The sequence below is a fragment of the Canis lupus genome, chromosome 2 (assembly GCF_003254725.2).
Source record: "Canis lupus dingo isolate Sandy chromosome 2, ASM325472v2, whole genome shotgun sequence".
Classification (NCBI taxonomy): Eukaryota; Metazoa; Chordata; class Mammalia; order Carnivora; family Canidae; genus Canis; species Canis lupus.
Window position 1 is genome coordinate 72,562,009 of NC_064244.1, and position 18,679 is coordinate 72,580,687.

General features: G+C 46.2%; 1 protein-coding gene across 4 annotated transcripts; it reads left to right on the plus strand.

Moving 5' to 3' along the window:
- The first annotated feature begins 7,180 nt into the window (after positions 1 to 7,180).
- STMN1 (stathmin 1) lies at positions 7,181 to 15,018 on the plus strand. Of its 4 annotated transcripts, none has more exons than XM_035713481.2 (5): positions 7,181 to 7,204; positions 10,561 to 10,635; positions 11,124 to 11,296; positions 13,814 to 14,005; positions 14,501 to 15,018. In XM_035713481.2, exons 2-5 carry the CDS (start codon positions 10,623 to 10,625, stop codon positions 14,570 to 14,572), a joined length of 450 nt encoding a protein of 149 aa, XP_035569374.1. In that variant the 5' UTR covers positions 7,181 to 7,204; positions 10,561 to 10,622; the 3' UTR covers positions 14,573 to 15,018. The 4 variants fall into 4 exon arrangements, with proteins under 4 accessions (XP_035569374.1, XP_048954689.1, XP_025303291.1 ...); XM_025447506.3 differs by lacking the exon at positions 7,181 to 7,204 and adding an exon at positions 8,812 to 8,896; XM_035713483.2 differs by lacking the exon at positions 7,181 to 7,204 and adding an exon at positions 9,801 to 10,333.
- Positions 15,019 to 18,679: the final 3,661 nt, after the last annotated feature.

An 18,679-nucleotide genomic window follows, 5' to 3' on the forward strand; every position in this document is an offset into this window, starting at 1 on the left:
TCTGGATACCTCCCATAGCAAGAATCTCATTCATTCTTATGAGGTCCATTCTGTTGTCAGTTAGGTCCTTCCATGCATCTTAGTCATGCTACCCTATAACTATCCTTTTTTGAGACGACAGATCTTCAAATACATCAAGAACTAAAGAGTCTCAGAGTTTAACTGATCTTGAGGTAGATTGCAGTTACTTCATGGAGGATCTCAAATGCCAAGCCAAGGATGATCCTCGGGACCATAAATCCAAGGGAGTCATCAAAAAATATATATTTTTTTAAGGTTTCAGGAATTTTTATGTTTTTCATATGATGTGCCCCAAAGCTTAATTCATCAAATATTTTCAAAGAGAAAAGTAGCATGATCATAGCTGTGCTTGATGATTAATACTGCAGCTATCACCTACTGAGGGTTTATTATGCATCAGACACAATGCTAGGTACTTTACATTTTGTGTTTCAGGTTGTTGTTCCTGACAACAGCCCTATGAAGTTGGAGCATTATCCTGATTTCACAGATGATGAAATGCAGGCCTGAAAAGGGAGAAGTCATCTGCCTAAGCTCACACGAGTAGTGACTGAACATGCCCTGCAGCATCATTTAAAGCACAGGATTCAGATTTCTGTTGTGACATGGATTAGCTGTGTGACCTTAGGCACATGTCTAAAGTTCTTTGGGCCTTTCTCCCCAGTCTGGAAAATAATAGGGCTAGCCAGCTAAAACAATTTAGAGTGATCGCTAAAAGCATAGACTTGGAGCCAGGCTGCGAAAGCTCTGCACTTCTGTGTAGCCTACTTGGACTGGTGATTTAATCTCTGTAGGCTTACTGCTAGCATTTGCCAGACCCAAGGCCGAAGCATAAAAGAGAATCCCACGTACCTTAGCTCTAAGTACTTAAGAGTTATAAATCATGTTAACAAACTTTTAAAAAATATATGTTTTATCCTTCTACCTTGACAAATATACTACCGTAATACCCTAGAATGCCAGGGTTTGAGTTGAGAATTGTTGAATTCCTTGGAGTTCCAGGTCAGAGCGTGATAGAGCCAGCCCCCTTCATTTCCTCTTCCTGGTCCTCATGTCCAGGTTCTGTCCATACCCCTTATAAGTAGCCAGCCCCACACTCAGGCAGGAAAGTTTGCCCTTGAGAGGATGAACCAGGGAAGGGGCTGGTGGAGATGCAGAAAGTGGACTCAGGCCATTTGGGCAGGGAATTCTTGAGTCCTAGATACCCAGAACATGGTTTAAAAGGGGTCCCAGGTGGGATACCTGGGTGGCGCAGCGGTTTAGCGCCTGCCTTTGGCCCAGGGCGCCATCCTGGAGACCCGGGATCGAGTCCCACATCGGGCTCCTGGTGCATGGAGCCTGCTTCTCCCTCTGCCTGTGTCTCTGCCTCTCTCTCTCTCTCTCTCTGTGTGACTATCATAAATAAATAAAAATTTTTAAAAAATAAATAAAAGGGGTCCCAGGTGGGCTTGTATTCTTGATCCTGGGGGACCACTTGTTTGGAGGGTAGAGTATAGCCCTTGAAAGTGCAGGGCCTAGGGCAAGGACCCTATTTGACATGCCTAAGGAAGACGCTGTCTCTCTGCCTGTTTCCTTTAGGATAACCAACTCACCCAGGTTTGCCTGGAACTTTCCTACTTTTAGCACTGAAAGTCCTGCCTCCCAGAAAAACCCCTCAGTCCTGGGCAAATCAGGGGAGTGGGTCACCCTCGTTTTCTCAGCTTTACTATTAGGTTAATAATATTTCATAAGATTGTTAGGAGGATTAAATGAGTCATCTCATGGAGAATGTTTAGACCAGTGCCTGCCTCATGGTAAACATTCTGTAAGTATGTTAGCTATTATCACTTTTTCTAATTATTTTTATTGTATTAAAATACACATAACATAAAATTTGCCATCTATTTTTTTTAAGATTTTATTTATTTATTTGAGGGAGAGAGAACATGTGTGTGTGTTCATGTGTGCATGGTGGGGAGGGGCAAGAGGAGAGAGAGAAAGAGAGAGAGAGAATCTCAAGCAGACTCCCTGCTGAGTAGGGAGCCCGGCATGGGGCTTAATCCCACCACCCCAAGATCATGACCTGAGCCGAAATCAAGAATCAGCCACTTAACCAACTGAGCCACCCAGATGCCCCTGAACTATTTTTAAATATTCAATTCAGTGATTATATACATTCATAATGTTGTGCAGCCACCATCACCACTCATCTCCATAACTCTTTTCACCTTGCAAAACTGAAACTCTGTCCTCACTAAACAATAATCCCCTAGTCTCTCTTCCCCACACAGCAGCAGCAACCATCATTCTACTTTCTAAATCTCTGATTTTGACAACTCTGAGTATTTCATATAAGTGGGATCATACTGTACTTTTGTCTTTTTGTGACTGGTTTATTTCACTGAGCATAATATCCTCAAGCTCCATACATATTATAGCCTATGTCAGAATTTCCTTTCTTTTAAGGCTGAATGATATTCCATTGTACAGACATACCACATTTTGCTTATCCCTTATCTGTAAATGGACTTTTGAGTTGCTTCCACAGTTTAGCTATTGTGAATGATGCTGCTGTTAACATGGGTGTACAGATATCCTTTGAAAACCCTGCTTTCAAAAAAGAAAAAGAAAGAAAGAAAGAAAGAAAGAAAGAAAGAAAGAAAGAAAGAAAGAAAGAAAGAGAAAGAAAACCCTGCTTTTGATTGTTTTGGTTATATAGCCAGAAGTAGAATTGCTGGATCATATAGCAATTCTATTTTTAATCTTTTGAGGAACCTCCATACTGTTTTCCACAGCAGCTATACCATCTGATGTTCCTGCCAACAGTGCACGAGGGCTCCAGTTTCTCCACATCCTCTCCAACACTTGTTATTTTCTGTTTTGTTTTGTTTTGTTTTTATAGTAGCCATCCTAATGAGCGAAAGGTGGTTTTGATTTGCATTCCCCTAATGATTAGTGAGTGATGTTGTGCATCTTTTCATGTGCTTATTGGCCATTTGTTTATCTTCTTTGGAGAAATGTCTGTTTAAGGCCTTTCTTTGTTCACAGTTGAATTAGGTTGTTTGTTTGCTGAGCTTCAGGAGTTCTCTCTGTATACTGGATGGGAATCCTTTATCAGATATATAATTTACCATTATTTCCTCGCATTCTGGGGGTTGTCTTTTGACTCTATTGATATTCTTTTAATGCACGAAATTTAAAATTGTCATGAAATTCAATTTATCTATTTTTTTGTTGTTGTTGTTGTCTGTCCCTTTGGCATTACATCTAAGAAGTCTTTGCCAAATCCAATGTCATGAAGCTTTTGCCCTATGGTTCCTCCTAAGAGTTTTATAAACATTTAGATCTTTGATCCATTTTCAGTTGATTTTTGTATATGATGTGAGGTAAGGGCCCAGCTTCATTCGCTTGCATGTGAATATCCAGTTTTCCCATCTCCACTCGTTGAAAAGACTGTTCTTTGCCCATTGAATGAGTCTTGGCATCCTTGTCAAAAGTCATTTGACCCCATAAGTAAGGGTTTATTTCTGGGCTCTCTATTCTATTCCATTGGTCTGTATGTCTGTCTTTATGCCAGTACCACCCTGTTTTGATTCCTGTAGTTCTGTAGTAAGTTATGAAATCAGGAAGTGTGGGTGCTATAGCTTTGTTCTTTTTGTAGCTATTATCGTTTTTAAAGGTTCCATTCTACTAGAAAATGCTAACTTTCCATAATTGGAGGCTTGGGTGAGAGAGAAGGAAGAGTGGAGTTTGACTAAGTTTTAAACCTGGAGGGTGAATGTCTAGCAAAGCCATCAGCTAAATGGGAAATTGTAAGGGTTAGAACATGACTGAGAGGACTGACAGGGGCAGTGAGATCTTGGCCATTCCAGTCACGCATTTAATATGGGTGTACTTTACCACATCCTGTTGACTCAAAAATAAGAAAATACGTTGTCAGTAATTACAACATGCTATTTATTGACCATGAGGCACAGCTGATTTCAGAGACACAAAAATGTGAAAAGGATGTCTTAGGATTAATTAAATAAGATCCATGCCAAGCATTATGCCAGGCATCATGGGAGGGGAGCAGGATACAGCTAGGAAACAGACCCTGCCTTCAAAAGGTTTCCAATCTCATAGCGACATCTGCAGACACTTCTACCGTAGGATGGAGTCAGAGGAGTACCAAAGCTGTTCTGAGATCAGCTGCTGCTTGTCAAGTATTTATAGGAGTTATTAATATAGACAGAATTGACAGCCACGTCTTTCTTGGGATTTCTAGTCCTCCCCCTCCTTTTCCCTGATGCCTGAAATTTCTAGGGACAAAGCCTTTCAAACCATTTTTGAATGAATTGATATAATGAATTCAAACACCACAGAGTAAGTGTTGAACTAGTACAACTCCTGTGGAAGGCAATTTGGCACTATCCAAATTACAGATGCATTTGCCCTTTGACCTCACAATACCACTCTAGGAATATGTCTTGCAGATATACTTACTGATGTAGAAAATGCCATATATATAAGGTTACTCATTACAGCAGTGTTTGAAATAGCAAATAATTGGGAATAACCTAAAAGCCACAGATAGAGCATAGGTTAACTAGATTATGGAATATTCATAATAGATCCCAGGTCAAAGAAATGCTTGATGTATGAAGAGGGAAAAGATCTCTGACCTATATTGTTAAGTGAAAAAGTGCTGAGTGCAGAACTGTTCCAGTCGACCTACCATTTGTATGATGAAGGGGGAATGAGAATACACATCTATAAACTTGTTGAAGAAACTCTAGGATACCCAAGAAACTGGTGACAGTGGTTATGGTTGGGGAGGGTTGGTGGATTTGGCAGATGGGGACAGAAAGTGGAGGAGGACTTTTTATATATTATTTCTAAACTATGTGACTGGGTTATCTAAAATGTTAAATTGGGATGCCTGGGCGGCTCAGTGGTTGAGCGTCTGCCTTTGACTCAGGGTGTGATCCTGGAGTCGCAGGATAAAGTCCCACATTGGGGTCCTTGCAGGGAGCCTGCTTCTTTCTCTGCCTATGTCTCTGCCTTTCTCTCTCTGTCTCTCATGAATAAATAAAATCTTAAAAAATTAAATTAACTGAATTTTTAAAAATATCAAATAGGAAGAGTTAACCCAGTGACTCTGATTCCCCCAGAGTCCAGACTCCCAGAGTCCACAGTGTGGGAATCCATCCATCCATCCATCCATCCATCCATCCATCCATCCATCTATTCATTCCATAACCTATAGTAATCAAGAACCTTCTTGGAGCACCTGGGTGGTTCAGTCAGTTAAGCAGCTGCCTTTGGCTCAGGTCATGATCTCCAGGTCCTAGGATTCAGCCCCGCATCAGGCTTCCAGCTCAGTAAGGAGTCTGTTTCCTCCTCTCCATTTGTCTCTCCCCTATTCTTTGTGCTCTCTCTCTCTCTCAAATGAATAAATAAATTTTTTTTTTTTTTTTAAAAAAGAACTTCCTTGGGCAGCCCCGGTGGCACAGCAGTTTAGCCCCACCTGCAGCAGCCCGGGGTGTGTTCTTGCAGACCCGGAATCGAGTCCCACGTCGGGCTCCCTGCATGGAGCCTGCTTCTCCCTCTGCCTGTCTCTCTTTCTCTCTCTTTCTCTCTCTCTCTGAATACATAAATAAAAAATCTTAAAAACATAAAATAAAAAAGAACCTTCTCTAGCAATAACAGTTGACACATTCCAGGCATTGTGCTACACGCTCTCATGTACATTATCTCATTTAGTTCTCATCACCCCTCTGTGGAGCAGGTGTCTTGCATCACAGAGAAGGAGACTGAAGATGACAGAGGTGGTTCTTGCCTAAAGTTGACGGTGAACATGCAGGTCCCACCATCCTGGGCCAGCCCCAGTTCCGAGCTTGAGGGATGACAAGACCAAGGCACGAGCCCCGCCCTCTTGGACTTAAGAGCCTCATGAGGGAGACAGGTGTATAAAATAGCAGATTCATCAACAGGGCTTGCACAGGGAAGAGAGTTAGAGCACAGAGCCCAAGGATTAGGGGACAAAGGGAACGGAGAGGCTGGGGACAAGGTGAAAACCTCTCCCACAGTATCCTTTTGCCAAGGACAGGGCCCATAAGTGCTGGAACCCAGTGACGCCCATGTGAAAGACAACCCCAGCAGCCTCAGAACCGACAATGAACAAAGGCTGTGGTGCTCTGTAAGAACTGAGGCGATCTGACAACAGCCTAGCTCGTTTGATCAGTGTAGACATCCCTTCTAGACTTTGAAGCCTGAAGTGCTCTCCTTTAGCTGTCTACACAGATCAAATAAGCTGGAGGGCTGCCATATCTTGACTTCACTTTGTGCTAATCCATAGTCACAGCCAGCTCCACAGCAATCCGACCAAACCATCTGAGCAGAGGCAAAAATAATTCTCATGGGCAAAGATAGACAGTTCCAAGATGTGAACGTTAACTCCTTGCTGCCACTTCAGGAGGGAGTGGCTTTTGAAGTTAGTTTTAGCAAGCTTCCAAGGAAAGGAGCTCTGCCCCTATCCAAAGTGAAGTGGCAAAGCTGTTTTCTCTCCTTACACTTGAAAGCTCTTCCTATTCCAGGGCTCCTATAGGAACACCCATAAGAGTTGACAATGAATAGCTGTGGTCTGGCTCTCAGAAAAGCAGCCCCACCTAGGAAACAGGGATCACCTCACCACACCAGCACCTTTTATATTCAAAGGATCGTTAAAAAGAGCAACCTGACCCCCCACTCCCCACCACCACCATCTCAGGCCTCAAGCAGTAGTGAGGGGCTCAGGAAATCCTTGTGGCAGGACTAGGCATCTAACAACAAACCCACAAGCTAAGTAGGATCGTTCGTTACAAAAGATTAAAAAATCTACATGAGTTCTAACATCTTCCTTCCTAGCTGTGGTTTCCATGGAAATAGACATCTGCTCTAGGGAGAAAGGAAAGGTGGGGGGAAACGGTGTAAGTGCTTTAAAATAATCAGTGTTTTGAAAGATTTATTTTTTTTCCCTGTCACAACATTAATAGAAGTGTAAGATTTTTGCATGGCAATTTCTTGCATTTAAGAGAAATATGCATCAAATGGGTGGAGCCTTCCTCTGCAAACCTCCAGTTCAAGTACAAAGACTTCGAGATAAAGGCTGGTTGAGGATAATAGACCTCTTGGCCTTGGGTTCCGTGCTCATTTGTGTTGCCTGCCAATCTGTCACTTTCCGGTAAGCTCTTATCTCCACCTCTCTCCAGCCTTTCTAACGATTTCTGCGATTTTGCTTAGAAAACTGACAGATGGGAACACCTGGCTGTTTTGTGGCTGGGTTCGGTCTGAGAGGGAGAAGGCTTGCAGGGCTTAGAATTTGAATTATTCCTGGTCTTGCTCACATGCTAAGGGAAAACCACTTTGATTGGGGGCGGGGGAGAGGCTGACCCCACACAAGGGCGATTGTTGGAGTAAATGCCACAACAAGCATATTTCAGGCAACAGCGAATTGCTGTTTATTTTGTGTGGCGTGTCTGCTGCCTATATGATCCAGGTTTCCTTATCTTGGCACCTAGTAATTATATTTATCTCTAGCACATCCCCAGTGACTAGGTGGACGTGGAAAGTCTTTTAAAATTAGGACTTTTGTTTCTGCAAAATCAGTCATATTTGTTTCTTGGTATGGGGAGACTGAACGCATCGATTAATAAAAGGAAGGTGCCTTTCCACCCCGTCAGGATCTCAAAGCAGATGCTTTGGTGTAATGACCACCACCGGAAGACCAAAGACACAGCCTTGGTCTGGGGGAATGGGAAGAGGGATCTGGAAACCATGTTCATTTTATTCTTCTTCTGGCCTTTCTGTGGGAAGAGGGAGGCCGGTCATACTAAGACAGCTCAGGTCAGACCAATTTCCTTTGTGGCTCTGCTGTGTTTCTCATCAAACCAGGCCAGGAGGAACCGTGACCTTCTGGCTCCCCCTTTTGTTTTGATTCTTTAAAAGGGCCCAGCACTGCACTGGGGAGCACGTGCTCCAAGAACAAAAGCAACACTTAACTGCAGTCTGTGTTGTCTAGAACTGCTATTGCTCTTCCTTCCCTATCATCAGGCGAAAGGCTAGGGAGAACAGATGGAGTCTGCCTTTAAGCTGAGTAACTGTTCGACCAAAGGAGATCAAATTCCAGAGCCTCAGGCTTTCCCCCCACAGTTCTCCGGTCACCAGCTCAGGGGACCGAGGATGGTAGCCAAAACGCGCCCCGTGAGGAAGGGTCACGCCCGAGACCTGTTAGGACTGAGTGGGTAAGGGATTAATTATGATGATGTCACAATGCAGGTTACACGCGGGTGTCAAGGTAGGGCGCCGGGTTGCAGGGGGCCTCACAGGGGCAAAGAGTGGGCGTTATCCTGTAACAAGGGCTTGGGCGTCTTAGGTGGAGGCAAGGGGTGGGGCACCTGAGGGGCACTGCACTGTCCGAGTGTTGCCCTTGGGGCCTTGCAGGGCACGTGGCTCAAAGGAGGCGGAGTCCAGGGGGCCACCCTCGGAGAGGTAGGGAGGGACCCCGCCCCGCCCGGCCCCGCCTTTTTCCTAGGGATGGGGGTGCTGGTTCAGACCCTGGCCAGGGGCCACAGTATAGCCCTCTTCCGTGGCCAGACAACGGCCCCGGCCCCCTGCTCACACCCGGGGAGACCCCCAAATGCCCCCAACCCCTCGCATTGTCCGCCCGCCCTGCCAGCCCGGACTACACTTCCCGAGGTGCTCGGGGGTCCCGAGGGGCGGGGCCACCTGCGCTGTGGGGGAGGGGGCGGCACGTGCCGCGGCTCTCAGCCAATGGAGAGCCCGGTGGGGAGGTCACGTGCCGCTGTTTGGCGCTTTTGTGCGCGCCCGGGTCTGTTGGTGCTCAGAGTGTGGCCAGGCGGCTCGGACCGAGCAGGTGGGTGCGGGGCCCTGGGAGGAGGCGACGGGAGGCTGGGGGCCCGCGAGAGGGACGCGGCCGGCGAGAGGGGCCGGGCCGTGGCAGTGGCCCCCTGCCGGAGGGCGGCGGGCGTGGCCGCGGGCCCCAAGTGCGACTGGCGGGCGGGGGTCGCGCCGCTTTGTGTGTGGCTCGGGCGGAGCCTCGGCTTTGTCCCGGCTCCCTGGGGGCGCGGCCATCGTGGGGAGGGGGCGCGGCCAGCTGGGCAAGCCCCGGGCGTTATCCCGGGGTGCCGTCGTGGAGACAATAGGGGGCGTGGGCTCGCGTCAGCCCCGCTCGTTCCCGTTGCTGGTTTAGCCCCGCCGGGGTCCCCATTGTCTGAAGGGGCGGGGCGGCGCCTCTAGAGGGCCACGGCCTTAGGGCCGGACTGCGGGAGGCTCGGGGCCGCATCTCGTCCCCGCTGTCGCCTTGGCCCAGTGACTAGGGCCGAGCCCGAGAGGCTGACACCCCGCGAGAGCAATCCTGCCCTCGCGGCGGGGGGCGCGACAGCTCGGGTGGAGGCAGGTTGGGTGGGAGAGAAGGGAGGAGGTGGTGGGCTGATGGCTGAGCTACCCCACGGCCGGTTCCCCGGGCCTGCCCCACCCGCCGAGCCGCTGCGGGGGTGGGGGTGGCCTAGAGATGTTTTTGGCGGGAGTTGGGGGGGGCGTCGGTGCGGAGCGAGCCCGGGGAGGGCGGAGTTACCCAGATAGAACCGTTAGCCCCGCCCATCCCTCCCCTTCCCACGCGCGCGGGCTCCCGGGTGCTGTGAGTTCCGGGAGATTCGAAAAGGCGCGGGGAGGAAGGGGGCGGGGCCAGGGGCCGGAGCGCAGGGCGTGCTCTGATTGGCCGGGGGCGGCCACCCACTTTTCCTCCCTTGGACTGGGGCCACGCCCATCCTGGGTCGGCTGCTGCGTCTCTAGCCTCGCCGGGGCTGGACCGTTTCGTTGCTTAGGATTTCAATTTCCAGCTGTTGGAACGTGCAGTCTTAGATTTTCTTACTAGCCTGGGTTCTACAAGGATAATGACCTGGGAAAAAAAATCAAGGAGGGATGTAGAATTTTTCATGATATAAGGCAGCAGATATTATAACCTGCAAGCCTAGAGGTTGATAAACCTGATTAATTTTGCGCGCTGTCGGTTAAGGAGCTTAAGCCCCAAGAACAATAGGAGTTCAACATTATTGGTTAATATTAGCTTGGGCGTTTTGTTTTCCACCATAGCAGACGCAGACAAAGCAGGGGTGGGCATTTCATTTGCACAATGAATTGTAGGCAGTATTAAGATGGCTCCGGTCTCACTGCTGAGTTGAATCTGGAATATCTTTTCGCTTTTTTGGGGAGGAAATTTTTAGAGTTTTTAGGGGGAAAAATATATTGACTTAACGTGTAATTTTTAAAATCCAAGATATTTTTTGAGCAAGTAAGTTCAGTTGACTTGATTTTCTATACCCAATGTCCTATTCAGTTCAAATTTACCGATGTTTCAGTATTGTCTAGATTTTTATTTTCTAGTTAATGATGGCTTATTTAATTAGTGGTAGTGATTTTTCTGACACTGATTTATGTGGATGTGACTTGAGGTCCCTTTAGATCAGTGACCTAGAAATGCAAAGAAATTGATTGAACGCTTTTGAAAATCGTTTTCAGGGTTTTCCTTGCCCCAGTGGATTGTGTAGAATACACTGCCAGTCTCTTGTCTTCTGTTCACCATGGCTTCTTCTGGTAGGTAATCTATTTGGAAAAGGTGCATTATGATGGGTTTAGGATTTTATAATAGGAGATGGATTCAGGTCTTCAACCATTAACTGGGCACTTGTGTTTTGGTCTTCTCAAAAAACCCATTTTATAAATCAGAGAATTAATGAAAAAATTATCACTTGAATGTACTGAGATCTCCTAATTGTTTCACTGTTTGATTATTTGGCTTGGTCTAGAGCAAAATCGTGGAGTTTTGCACCATTCTTTTGTTTATGAAAGTGATTGTCAAACACTGATTATCTCAGAATAGTATTTGTTAACTCAAATATATTGAGCTTTGGTTTCTTGGGAGGTGGTATTTAGATAAGAATTTGTTGCCTGCAAACATAGCTTCTTCATCAGCCCTAATTCTATTCATTAAATTGATTTGGTTTTTAGAAAATTACAGTATAGCTTAATAGAATAGGAAAACCCCATTTTTTGGAATACATTATGAATATGATCAAATCCAGATATCCAGGTGAAAGAACTGGAGAAGCGTGCCTCAGGCCAGGCTTTTGAGCTGATTCTCAGCCCTCGATCAAAAGAATCCGTCCCAGAATTCCCCCTTTCCCCTCCAAAGAAGAAGGATCTTTCCCTGGAGGAAATTCAGAAGAAATTAGAAGCTGCAGAAGAAAGACGCAAGGTAAACATCACAATTCACAGAAAACAGGATATTTATTTATATAATGTGGCAAATCAGTTTTATTTCCGTAACAGGAGGAAAACAGAATTATAGTTAGATGTGATTATAACTGTGAAAATTATATATCCCAGCAGCTAGAGGAAAATACCAGGTATCATTTACTGAACTCCTACTATATATCAAGTCCTTTACTTCTGTTTTTCTCCTTTAACATAGTGACCCTAAAAGGGTAGATGTCTGAGATACTGAGATGAGAAAATGGTCTCGGGAATGTTGTCATTTTCCCAAGTCCTATAGTGAGGGAGTACTGGAGCCAGAATTCAAGCCTAGGTCTGTCTGAAACCAAAGTTCCTGCTTCTCTTGCCTTCTCTTTGAAAAATAGATTTGTTGGGGGTGATTCTTTCCCTTTTTTTTTCTTTTTTTAAAAAAAACCTGTTTGGTTTGTGTGTGTGCCTGTGTGGTTTCTTGGTTTTTTCTCCGAGAGCTGTACAATAAAAACATTTTAAATTGCTGGTAATGTGATTGAGTTGCTCAACTAGTATAACAATATTGGGGCAGGTTTTCTCTTATCTAAGCAATTCTATAAAATACCATTTTGAAAAACAAACCAGAAAAAGGGCACCTGGGTGGCTCAATCAGTTAAGCATCTGACTCTTGATCTCAGCATCTTGAGTTCAAGCCCCATGTTGGGCTCCACACTGGGTGTGGAGCCTACTTAAAAAAAAAAAAAATCAGGGCAGCCCGGGTGGCTCCACGGTTTAGTGCCGCCTTCAGCCGAGGGTGTGATCCTGGAGACCCGGGATCGAGACCCACGTCGGGCTCCCTACATGGAGCCTGCTTCTCCCTCTCTGCCTGTGTCTCTGCCTCTCTCTCTCTGTGTCTCTCATGAATAAATACAATATTTTTTTAAAAATCAGAAAGATCAACAAATATTAATATGCTTCTTATAGGAAAATTGGGAATCAGAAGTTTATATGTAGGAACTTAAAAGTATTCATTATCCTACTTCCCAGAAATGACCGATGTTAACATTTTGGTACATTTCCTTCCATTCAGTGTTACTCTTTTCATGAAGAACTTTATATATAAATTCTCATTCATTCCCCTCCAACCACCCTGACTGAGATGAGTGGGTTTAATTTTAAAATTAGGGAGGGGTGCCTAGCTGGTTCAGTCAATAGAACATGTGGCTCTTGGATCTTAGGGTCATGAGTTTAAGTCCCATGTTGGGTGTAGAGTTTACTTAATAATTTTTTTAAAAAAGATAAAATTAAGGAAAGTAGGCACAAAAGGTGAGGTAGTAACCTGCCCCTGACCAACAGTCAGTACAATTTGAAATCTAACACATCTAACCATACACATAGGCCTCTGTTGAAGCTGCTGTAACCTGTGCCCTATACGATTCAGTGCCACATGTTGTATGTATGTGCACTGACCCGCTATCAACACTGCAGTGCATTTCCCCAGGAAGAGTAGCAATGTTTCCAAGGGAGCTTTGTCTCCCACCTGCTCTTCTGTGCAGCTTGAGTTCTGTGGAGATCAATGGAGTTTTGTAGAGTTTGAGTGTGCAAGGAGATGCAGCCAATGGCTGGACAGAAATTTTTTTTTTTTTAAGATTTTATTTATTTATTCATGAGAGACACACAGAGAGAGAGGCAGAGACACAGGCAGAGGGAGAAGCAGGCTCCATGCAAGGAGCCCAATGTGGGACTCGATCCCAGGTCTCCAGGATCACGCCTTGGGCGGTGCTAAACCGCTGAGCCACTGGAGCTGCCCTGGACGGAAATTTTTAAGGAATCAACCCCAGCCCCATAGTCACTAGCCTGTGCTTGAAACTTAGCACTGGGATTTTACAGAAGATAATGAATAGAACCAGTGGCAGGTATTCTGTAGTACTTCTGCAAGTTAGTGATGCTTCTAGGCACGTCGCAGTCTGTTTGGTAACACACTATATTCTGAGTGTGTTGAAGGAAGCACATCATGGCAACAGCTCCAGTGGCCTGGAAGTGAATGCAGCTTCCAAAGAGAAAAGAAGCTTTTCCTTGAAACAGAAATCCCTCTGGCTTAAATAGTAATTTGAGGGTTTAGTCTTAAATTCCCTATCATTCATGGTTTTCTTTTTATCGATACGGTTACATTTTTTATAATAAGCTAATTTTCTTCGGGTGGACTTTGAAGTTCAATAATCACTTCTTGACAGTACAGTTCCATTCCTCCATGCATGTCATTCTAGTCCTCTTGTTACCATTAAGCAGTAAATCTTAGCCAGGATTCCCTAGAGAACGGTTGGGCAATACTCTGAACAAACCTAGGCAGTTTTCCAAAGTAAATACAAACACTAGAAAAAAGCACGATTTTCACAGTATTTTGATACAGACGACTCAGGCCCTGACTTAGGTTATGTTTAAAGAGATCTCAATTTCTGCCTTTCAGTCTTCTCGATGAATAATTTTTTTTTCTCATTTTAAATAATGCTAAATAAACTTCAGAGAGTCTAGCCTGTTACAAATTTTTCAGTCCCATGAAGCTGAGGTTTTGAAGCAGCTGGCTGAGAAGCGGGAGCACGAGAAAGAGGTGCTTCAGAAAGCGATAGAGGAGAACAACAACTTCAGTAAGATGGCGGAAGAAAAGCTGACCCACAAAATGGAGGCCAACAAAGAGAACCGAGAGGCCCAGATGGCTGCCAAACTGGAGCGCTTGCGGGAGAAGGTTGGTGGTCCTGCCTTGCTTTCAGGGGATCAAGAGCTCAAAGTCTGCACCAGTGATGTGGCTCGAATTAATTGCCTTGAACAAGGTGTTGGGTGTCACTTCCTGTTTTGGGGCTCAAGACATTGAGAAGTGTCTTATCTTAAAATAAGATGGAGTGGGATGCCAGGCTGGCAGGTGACTCTTAATCTTAGGGTTGTGAGTTTGAGCCCCACCTTGGGTGTAGAGATTACTTAAAATCTTTACAGAAAAAAATAAGATGGCATACTCAATAATTTCCAGAATAATTATACATTCTTTGAAAGAGCAAGAGGAGGCTTGGTCATCAGGTTCCATGAGTGACCCAAGGAAGCCTAAAGATACTGTTTTAGAACTCTAATTATGGGCTTCCCACTAACATACGACATATGCCCCGATGCTGCTATTGTGCCTCTCTTGGGGGTGCACGGCCTGGTAGGCTTTGTTATTTGACTGACGGCCGGTGCTGTTTCTTTCCAGGACAAGCACATTGAGGAAGTGCGAAAGAACAAAGAATCCAAAGATCCTGCTGATGAAACTGAAGCCGACTAAATTTGTTCTGAGAACTGACTTTCTCCCCTTCCCCTTCCCAAATATCCAAAGACTGTACTGGCCAGTGTCATTTTATTTTTGCCCTCCTGACAAATCTTCTAGAAGCTGATGTAGGACTGTATAGGTAGATCCAGACTGTATGATGTTGTTTTCGGGGCTAAAGGGGAGAAATTGAAAAGTGTTGTACTCTTTTTCTAAAGTGTTGAAGTCTTTCTAACGTAGCTACTTTTTCTTGTTGCATCTTTTCTACTTCATGCACCCGGGGTGCTGGGTTAATGGCTAGTACTGTATTGGCTCTGTGAAAACATGTTTGTGAAAAGAGTATGTAGTGGCTTCTTCCAAACTGTTAGATGCTGAATATCTGTTCACTTTTAAATCCCAATTCTGTCCCGATCTTACCAGATGCTACTGTACTTGAATGGTTAATAAAACTGCACAGTGCTGTTGGTGGCAGTGACTTCTTTCTGTACAGGTAATATAAACTGTGAAGTGACGGAGACCCTCCTGGTTTCTGTTTGCTCCAGATCGGGGCCCTTTGGCCTCCAGAAATACCCAGCGCACACTTCGCTGCAAGTTCTCTGCCCTGGAGTCTCTCCCTGCAGAGTCCTTTGCATTGTCTTCGTCCACAATCGTCACTTTGTTTGGATGCCTCAGCCCAGATCAGCTGCTACGATAGTCTTTCAGATGTTTATTTGCAAACAAGCTTATTTTTGTTCCGTGTCCCTGTTAAAAAAGGCAAATTGGAGGCATACATGGGGTTTCTAGAGAAGGGTTTAGGGGAGGTCTCAAGATCCTAGTTAGAGGTATTTGACAGTTTACTGGCTTTCTGTTACAGGTGGGGGTGGGATGTGTCCTCTTGATACTTTCCTGCCATAGAAGCTGTGATTCCAAAATTGGAATATTAATATAATTTTCTGGGCCCATGTAACAACGTTTTGTGCATTGATTAAAAGGAACCTTTTTTTTTCCCAGAGAAGCATTTGGGTCGGGTGGTTCAGGTTGGCATCTACTGCATTGTGTATCCGGAGGTTATAATATTCACCATTGTCAGAGCATTGCCTTTCAATTCAGGGAAAGCTTTTGGCAGCTTTCCTATGCTATTTGGGAAATAGCCTTAATTGCATATGATTATTTGCTTCTCAGACATCTGCATAAAAGCTCTTGGAAGCCGTGCACCTAATGGTGAGAAAATGCCAGATGACTTAACACTGTGGCAGGGGGTGGATTCTGCTGGGTGCTGTGCATGGACTTCCTCCACTCAGGCTTTATCTTTGATTTGGGTTTTACCAAACCTAAAGGATAATAGTAGCCTCTATCAATCTTCCTCCTATATTGTTAGGATTAAATGAGGGTGGTGTGTGTGTGTGTAGAAGGCATGGTTAGAACCCTGTTTTAGTATCTAGCACATATATACATGACAACTATTTTCAACCAGATGCTACTGAGTGAGCTGTTTATACCTCTTAAAATCGGAAGGGATTATGCAGCTTTTTACGTGCCTTGAATTGACTTAACAAATTTACATGGACCAAGATGATCAATTGTAGTTCTGGGAAAAAGCTGAATGCAAAGAGTTCTGGCCATCGAGGATAAACAGGAGCAAGATCAAGTGTAGTTTAACACGAGTTCAGACCATAGATAAATAGGACAAAGTGAGGTTTGTGTGCAAGAACTCGGCATCGCTCATCCTCAGTCTGCCACGTCGCAGGGGTTGGAGATTTGCCTGGGGGACCTGGGGCCCACAGGGATGTTTTAGACACCGATTTTGAGGAGCTGGGATATGAAGACAGTGTGAAGATAGAAACTTGGGGTAGTGCTACTGGGTCCTACAGATGGCAGTAAACTTGTTCATACAGGACATGGAGGGAAGGGAACAGAGCTTAGGAAAAAGCAAGAGTTAAGATAGGCCTGGGGGAGGATACCCCAGTTAGTTCCCCCCAGGCCCATGGTGGCTCAAACTTAACATCACAGTGGTCCCAAGTTCCCACCTTGTGTCAGTGGGTGTCACAGGGACCCAAAGGGCAGATGCCTCTTAACCTGTGACATCAGAGACCCTGCCTGGTTGTTTGCTGTCTTAACCTCTGACCTTTAGAGAGGCACTTAATCCTGGGCATCTTTCCTCCTGGGCAAAAACAAGGAGGTTTTTTACTCTTGCCATATAACTTGGAGGGAAGAATTAACTTGCCATATAACTTGGAGGGAAGTCCCGTGACTTGTGGAGAGTGTGTGTGTGTACTTCCCCAGTCGGGGCAATCTCTCTTCTGTCCTCCAGTGCCCATCTCTCCCAGTGGGGCCAGCCTCCCCTGACAGCACCTCAGGCTTAGGTGGTCTTGCAAGGCCAGGAGGGGTGACCTCCCTCAGCCTGGGGCTGTCATCAAGGAGCACACTCCATTCCTTTTGGCTTGAGTGGAAGATGAGGCTTGTCCCTTCCTCCCGAGACTTGTACTTAGATGTGGTGAAGGGCTGGCCTTGGAAGAGATTTGAGGGATGTGAAGGCCTTTACATCTACACACCGGGCTGTGTGCTGCTGATGAGGATGGGGTCCCGGTGCACAGTGTGCTGATCGGGAACAGGGAGGAAAGTTGTAGAACCCTTAGCTGAGAATACTCTGCTCCATCAGAAGCTTGTACTCGGGATCCCTGGGTGGCTCTGCCGTTTAGCGCCTGCCTTCGGCCCAGGGCGTGGTCCCGGAGTCCCCGGATTGAGTCCCGAATCGGGCTTCCTGCATGGAGCCTGCTTCTCCCTCTGCCTGTGTCTCTGCCTCTCTTCCTCTCTCTCTGTGTCTCTCATGAATAAATGAATAAAAATCTTTTTTTTTTCTTTTTTTAAAAAAAGAAGCTTGTCCTCACCAAGTGTGCCCTAGTGCTTTGGCTTCGGTGGTCTGGGAGGCCTAATAGAGGAGGAAGACTTGAGCCAGTCCTTTGAGGGGTCAGCTCTGGGCCCCAGCACTCTTCATTATTAACGAAGCCCTCAACAGGCACACCACTGGGGAGCCTGCCATGGTTACTGGTTCATGGCAGGAGCTCCACAAAGAGCCCGTCTCCCATTTCTCTGGTCCTGAGCAGTGGAGCCCCTTGGAAGGCTTTACAATTTGGGGATGGCAGTACTCGGGAACAAAGGCATTCTGAGGGAGAGAAAAGGGAGGCAGGGCAGGATGGACTGGAGGGAGTGCGAGGGATCAGGCCGTGAGGGTCTGAACTGGAGGGAAGCCCTGCGCTCTGGAGCCGTAGCCGAGACCACCTCCTCCAGGCAGCCGTCCGTGGGAAACAGGAGAAAGATCATTCCACGGCTGCCGGGGGAGATGGTGCCAGTAATAAGCTACTGGGTTTTGTTTGGTTGGTTTTTGTTTTCATTTTAAAAAAATTTTTTAAAAAGTTCCAATTTTTACTTATCTTAAAATTACTTTTAAGCTACTGTTTAGCGAGCAGTTACTTTCAGGCGTTCTGAGGTAAGTTGGCTCCTTGGGTCCCACCCCGTGAGGTAGCACAGGTGGCTCCGCAGTGCAGAGAAGTACGCAGGCTGAGGAAGGCTGTCTCACTTGCCCGAGACTCCAAGCGGGCAGGGGTCCGAGTTGGGGGGGTCTGACTCCAGGCCCTGCTTGGGGAGCAGGCTGCTCTGGCCACTCCCATCTCCCCTGTTGTGCCCCAGACTCAGCCTAGTGCCACCCTCCTTGGAAAGGCCATTGGTGAGCGTCCAGGTAATGCTGGGACAGAGAGGTGCCCCCTCCTGCCCTGCCCCCCAGTCCTTTATACAGGCCTTCCTTTCTGCTGTGTGGATTTTTCTCCCGGTGGAAAGTTCTGACTTCCGGTGATGTTCCAGCGCCCCTTGTAAACCTGTCCTCTCAGAGGACGGCTTGGCCACCTCACTGTCCATTCAGCTTGTCTGAATCACTATTAAACGTGATTCATTTAGGAACAGTAAGAAGATGAAGCTGGGCTCCTTCAGAGGAGCTTTCCGCTTTGGGTGGGAGGTGGGATTAGATGCCCCGGAAGTTCCCTTTCAAATCCAAGACCGTGGTTCTGGGGCTTCTCTACCTGATGAGACCACAGACCCCAAGGTCAGGAGCCATGTCCTGACCACTGAGGATCCCATCCACCCCAGCCCGAG

Coding starts and splice junctions, on each gene's coding strand:
- STMN1 (XM_049098732.1), top strand. CDS start 8,557: ATGGGGGTGCTGGTTCAGACCCTGGCCAGGGGCCACAGTATAGCCCTC. Junction 11,297..13,813: donor CTGCAGAAGAAAGACGCAAG/GTAAACATCACA, acceptor CAAATTTTTCAG/TCCCATGAAGCTGAGGTTTT. Junction 14,006..14,500: donor TGGAGCGCTTGCGGGAGAAG/GTTGGTGGTCCT, acceptor GTTTCTTTCCAG/GACAAGCACATTGAGGAAGT.